Source organism: Falco punctatus, assembly GCF_963210335.1.
Source record: "Falco punctatus genome assembly, chromosome: 13".
Lineage (NCBI taxonomy): Eukaryota > Metazoa > Chordata > Aves > Falconiformes > Falconidae > Falco > Falco punctatus.
This window is the reverse complement of record NC_137593.1, coordinates 15,205,839-15,211,992: the sequence shown is the minus strand read 5'-3', so window position 1 is coordinate 15,211,992 and position 6,154 is coordinate 15,205,839. Positions and strand designations below refer to the sequence as shown.

The following is a 6,154-nucleotide window of genomic DNA, read 5'->3' as shown; positions in this document are numbered from 1 at the left end:
GTAGCGCGTCCCCTGAGCCGCGACGACATCGTTACTCCACGGCAGGCCCGCACCTGGGCCTGGGCCCGGGCCCGGGCCCGGCGGACCGCGCGGCCCCCGGCAGCAGCGGCGGTACCCCGCTCGCTCAGAAGCGCCGGTCCCGGTACCGGCGGAGACCAGGCGACCGCGCCTCAGCGAGCTCCCGCCCCGCGGCGGCCCCGCGCACGCGACCTGCGGCCGCCCGGCGAGCAGCCAATAGCGAGGCGGGCTCGGCTCTCGCGAGAGGCGGAGGGGGGCGGTAGCGGCTCTCGCGAGAGCTCGCAGAGGATGGTGCTGCGGCGGGTGCTGTTCGCGCTCCTCAGCAGCCCGCGGCTGGTGGAGAAGCTCTCCGAGTCGCGGCCCATCCGCGTCGCCGCCCGCCTCACCGCCGCCGCCATCACCCGCGGGCAGCTCAGCGCCCGTCAGGCGGCGCGGGGCCTGGGCCCCCGCCTGCTCCGTCTGCGCGACGCCTTCCTCGGGGAACTCAAGGACGGCGCCCGGGCGCAGGGCTGGCCGCGGCCGCCCGGGCGGGGGCCGGGCCGAGGCGACCGCCCCGGAGCAGCGCCCTGACCGCCGCGCCGAGCCGGAAGCAGCTGCGGGGCCGCAGCCGTCGTGGGATCCCGCTGGCGGAGAGAAGGCACCCGCGACCCTGCGCCGGGCGCGGCAGGACGAGTGCGCCGGAGCCGGCGGGTGAACGGGCCCCAGGGCCTCGGCGACGGACCGGGCCCTGGCAGCCTCTGCCGAGCCGCGCCAGCCGCGGAGGAGCCGGCGTTACCCCGGACGGCACAAGGGGACGAAGGGTCGCCGGCGTGGGCTGCCCTTCCACGGCGTGTGCGGGTCGTTCCCCAGTCCAGGCATGAAAACGTGAAACGCTCTGCTTATCGGTATGACGGCTTTTCATTTCAAAGTCGGTTTACACTTTCCAACACTTTCCACAACACTCGGTAACAGGCAGAAGGCAGACTCACATTAAACATCATCCAGAAAACGGTCAAGATTGTCGCTTTAAGTGTTTGATAAGAAACTTGAAATAAAACCAGATTTCTCACTGGAGTTCCTTTAACAATTTCTGTCTATATAACAGTAATATTCTAGATGTGATACAGTTTTGATACAAAGAGAGCTTTAAAGGTTGATGATGATGGTGATGGATGGGATAATCGCCCATTTTACAGGTAGGCAAAAGAGATTCAGTAGCTATCCTGAAAGCACACCTGAAGTCTATGGTAGCAAGAAGGGTTTGGGGTGGGGGGGAAATGACAAATAGTGCCATCCTAAATATAAATATGGAGAGAGATGTCCACCATATGTGATGCACTGGCTGGTTTACATAAATTGCTGTATCTAACAACATATACAACACTATAGAAGTTAACCTTCCTTCATAGCACGTTTCACTATTTAGTCCATGTGACTAGATGCTTAGTTAACTGGGGAAGATGATTTCCATTCTTTGTGTCACCCCAGATGAAAAGAACCTTGCAAATTACCTGAGATGCAATTTCCAGCATTGCTGGTGAAGTTAAACCCCCTACCAACAAAGACTTCGGTGTGCACAGATGGAAAAAAGCCCATCTACAGTGTAAATGATGAAGGGCTAGCTGCTGAGACAAAAGCAGTATATTTTCAGTCTGAGTATTCGTAGTCCAGGTTCTCTTCCTGGCTCTGTCACAGGTTACCTGTGCAGCAGTAGAGAAGTCATCGTGCTGTGGGAATGGTGCTCCATCACGTCCCTGAAGAGTTTCAGTATCTACCTCACTGAGATTGCCAGAGATCGTAAGTTTTATGAAAAGAATTGTCAAAACTTAAACTGTTCAAGAAAGCTGAAAACAGTAAGCAGGACATGGAGTATAAGCAGTGGCATGTGGCTGTCATCCCAATGTAAGAGGAAAAAAAAGGAAATGAACTTGGAAGATATATTTGGTACCATGATGCTTTCATAACTATGTCCACTACTTCATGAGTCATCAGTAGAAACTTACATGCACCCCCTTCTCCCCCTACCTCCCCCCAGAACATGCACCTTTAATTTACAGACTGTCAATGAGGGATGAAGGGTGTGGGATGAACGTGTGGGGGAGACAACACAAAATGCTTTACAAGAGTGCAAGAGCTATGTTCCTTAAAAATCTAGATCATATGTATAGTTTGGAAGATACAGGCAAATCCTTCACACAGGGATTTTGCCTAGCTTCCTTTTAGAGCCTAGCATCAACCTACATTATTCTTGTCTTTGTTAAAAACCTGGCTCATAAGACCTTATGTAAAGCTGTGTGGGTGAAGAACTGCAAAAAGCATTACTGCCTTTGTGAGCAGAGAAAATTCAAGTGTCAGATGAGTTTCATGGAGAGAGGTTTGACCTACAATGCATGTGCCCAATTAATCTCTTCATCCATGTCAGGATGTTTTGGTTGCAGGAGTTCATGCAAGCAAAACCAGAAATGGTTATTTCTGCAACACTGTTAAGCATTTATGTCATCTTTAGCTGAAGCTCAAAAGTTATTTATAGCCTGCTTTAAAAATCAGACTGCTGTCCAGTAGAGAGCCAGATGTGATCTGTCGTTCTCACTAAGCTGGTTTAATGGGGAGCGGTTACTGAAAGGGAGGGGTGGCGCTGGGGATGCAGCCTCTCCCGCCGATCCTCACACGCTCCCCTGCAGCAGCGCTGGTAGGGTGAATCTAACCCTGCAGTAAGCCAGCTCAGAAATCCAGCTGGTCAAACACGTACAAAGGATCAAATCCCTCCCATTACCTGTTTTCTGTCTGCGCAGCTCCTTGAACCAGCTCACCTGGGGGTGGCTGCTGTGCACCGCTGTCCGTGTTAGAGCCGTGACACAGCAATGAAAGCTGTGAGATGTGCAGCAGGAGTGCATGAGGGAAGGACTGCCCCATTTGCAGTAGCTAAACAACAGACAGGTTTAATGCCATCAAAGCGCAGCATTCTGAAGCTGTTGTATATAATATGTATGTAGCACGTCTACAGCAATGGAACTGTGGCAAGTAACGCTAAAGAGGCAAATGTGGGATTGTAGGATTTAGCACAAGTACTTAAAGCTGAAGCATGTTGTATGCTCTGTCTGATCAACACTGAGGATTTTTCAAGACAGAACCACCCAAGACAGTATTACAGTGCTGGTGCCTATATGGTGACTGCAATCTTGTCTAATGACTGAGAGGAGGCTCTGAATTTCTAAGAGCATAAAAATAAAACCTCATTGAGTCAAACCAGCTTTTGTCTAGTCCTGTAACCTCTCTCCAGCTGCTGAGTTAATGCCTATTATCAGTAAAAAACACACAATCCATAAATCCTCTGTCAGAGATTATAAGAACTTTCAAAAATAAATCTCACATGGAAAGAGCTAAGCTTGAATCACAGTTTTGGTGTGCTCCAATTTTATCCTTCCTCATTAGGAAAATTACACAAGGTCACATGAAACACCACAGGGGCTGAATAACTCAAATTATAAGGAGGTTCCGTTCAGAACTGCCTATACTTGTGAGCGTAAGAGCACGAAGAAAGGGAATAGAGACTCAGGGGGAGCTCCCAGTGCCACTACTTGTGCTGAAGGTGGGTCTGTGAAGAGGAAGGTCTCACAGCACCTTTGGGCAGCACACAAGTGAACTGAGAAATGAAAACCCTGTTCTCCCAAAATCTAAAGGCTCTGCTGCCTTCTGTCTAGCTGTAGGATGTATAGTCCCAACTGACTTCTCCAATTCCCGCTGAATTGTAAGGGTATTTGTGGTGGGTCTTCCATTGATAAGTGTGGAAAAATCAAAGTCTCATTCTTGAACGAGACGCCACATTTCGTAATTGTGGCTCTGACTGTACCGGGGATTATAACAAAAACATGACAGTCATTGCAGGTAAAATGGTTTGCTCGCTGCTCTAGTGTCTGGCAGAGGGTTTCTTCTTCAGACCCAGCCATATCAATGACTTCTATATGCGTGTTTCTCTTCTTGATATTAAGCAGAGACCTAGGAGGCATGTAGGTGTGAGCAAAGAGTAGAGTATAGTGTCCTGGATGGTTTGAGGACTCTGGAGAATGAATGAGTCTCTCCAAGTGAAACAAACATGGTATCAGTCCTCCCTGGTGTAAGCACCCAAACAGCAGAGCCCCAAGAATATTGAAAATAATAATGACATGTTTCCACTTCATAGCTCTGTTCTGTGATGCACTGAACAGGACTAATGGCAAGATGAGGGGAATGAGAAAACGAGGTTCTTGGTGACTGAAGAGGGAGAGAAATGCCAAAGGAACAAAATAAAACAGCAGTAATGTTGGACTGCCCTCAGAATGCACCAATAGCCCAGATGACCCATGGTAATAAGATCTGACCCGTATTAATTGATGGATATATTTCTTTAACATTTTAAAACCAGCAACAATGGCCAGAATATGTAAGACCCCAAAGAGCATTATTCCGTTGACTGTAACGTGTGTAACCCGTGGGTGACTCCCGTGCAGTGCAAGATTACGGGGATTAAGATTGTAGCTGAGAAAATTGAAAGGAGTTACTATCATTTTCTCATTTAAATGACCTATTACATCAAATAGGCTGCTCTTTTTAATGCTGTAGAGGTTGTTTAAGCCCATGGAGGTAAAATAGAAGGTGTCGGCTGTTATGAAAACAATGGCAGTAAAACATGCGCATAGGACAAGCTTCAAGAAGTGGTTTATGACAGTTTTAATGCTCTTTTGAGAATCAACAATTAAACCTGCCCAGTAAAGCAGGGGCATTAGAGCAAATGCCAGAAAGGTTGGCCTATTGAAAAACCCAGCAGTTGTTATAACACCTATGAGAGGGCTGCTTGTTGGCTCTGCCAAGCTGCCATCAGCCTTCCTTGAGGAAACCAATACCATGAGAAGAGCAAAGAGAAGTCCTTCAAGCGCGTTGGTAAACGTTCTTGTATAAAATACCAGTGTGACATACGATCCAGCAAGAAGTACCAGAGCTTTCCATGGATCTGCTTCCCAGAGAGGAGCTAATTGATAAACACTGTAGTCAAGTATGAAAGAAAAGATGGTAAAGAGAAAGCGAGGTGATACAAGAAGGGTGTAGCTGGTGATGCAACTTGAACATATGTCCAGCTGCTGCAAAGACTTGATCACCCAGTAGGTAACTCCAGATGTCATTAATGGGAAAACAACTGTTCTGCAAGGAGAGCTGGAAAGGAACTCCCAAGGATAATAGACCTGTAGGTTTAAAATATCTCCTATAAGGGAAAACAAAAAGAAAAAAATACATACATACGTAATCTATTTTATTCAGTAATTCAGCGTTAAGGATACAGCATAGTGCCAAGAGGCATCACGATGCAGAGCAGTCCCTAAACTTTTGAGACCGGTGTCCACTTTTGAAATTTTTAGGAGCATACCGTTGATTTTTCCAACGCTTCAAAGGAAAAAAATAAAAAAAAAAAGGGGGAGGGGGGGGGGGGGCGGGGTGTGGGAAAAAACAAAACCAGCCTGTGAGGGCGGCTGTGTCCCGGCGCCACTCGCTGCGCGCGGAGCAGGATCGCCCGCCGCGGGGTACCCGCCTGCACAGCCGCGGCACCGCGGGGAGGCGGCCCGGCACCGCTCGGCACCCGCCGCGGGCAGCGCAGCCCTGCGCCCCGGGGTCCCCCCCCGCCATGCCGCAGGCGAACCGCACCGGCCGGGACCGGGACCGGGCCCCTCGCCCTCCCGCCGCTACCCGTTCGGGGGTCGCGGCCGGGCCCCCGCCCGCCGCCTTACCTGCCATCACCTCGGGTGACTGGAAGAACTCGTCGGGGTGCAGGTAGCCGGCCTGCGGCAGCAGGCACCAGCCCGCCCGCAGCGCGGCCAGCAGCGCCCACAGCCGCCGGGCCCGCATGTCGCCGCCGGCCCCGCCGCGCCCGCCCGCCCGCCACCCCCGCCCCGCCAGGGGGCGCGCCCGCCGGCCCGGGCCCAGCCGCCGCAGCGGGAGCCCGACGCGCATGCGCAAGGCCCCGCTGCACAGCGGCACCGAGCGCGCCCATTACCCGGTGAGCGGCGATCCGCCGGCGAGCGGGGCACGCTGTCATCACCGGCCCGGCTGCCCGCTTGCCAGGGACAGGGTTTGCGGCACCGAGTCGCTGCGGGTGCTGCACAGGCAGCGCGCAAACCTGCACCGAAGC

General features: G+C 51.8%; 1 protein-coding gene across 2 annotated transcripts; it reads right to left on the bottom strand.

Moving 5' to 3' along the window:
• Positions 1-1,789: 1,789 nt before the first annotated feature.
• PIGZ (phosphatidylinositol glycan anchor biosynthesis class Z) lies at positions 1,790-5,882 on the bottom strand (the record flags this gene model as incomplete). 2 transcript variants are annotated; one of them, XM_080410119.1, is made up of 2 exons in its annotated part: positions 1,790-5,213; positions 5,754-5,882. In XM_080410119.1, the coding sequence occupies one exon, from the start codon at positions 5,151-5,153 to the stop codon at positions 3,672-3,674; it is 1,482 nt and encodes a 493-aa protein (XP_080266245.1). In that variant the 3' UTR covers positions 1,790-3,671. The 2 variants fall into 2 exon arrangements, with proteins under 2 accessions (XP_080266245.1, XP_080266244.1); XM_080410118.1 differs by having other exon boundaries at positions 1,790-5,233; positions 5,754-5,871.
• Positions 5,883-6,154: the final 272 nt, after the last annotated feature.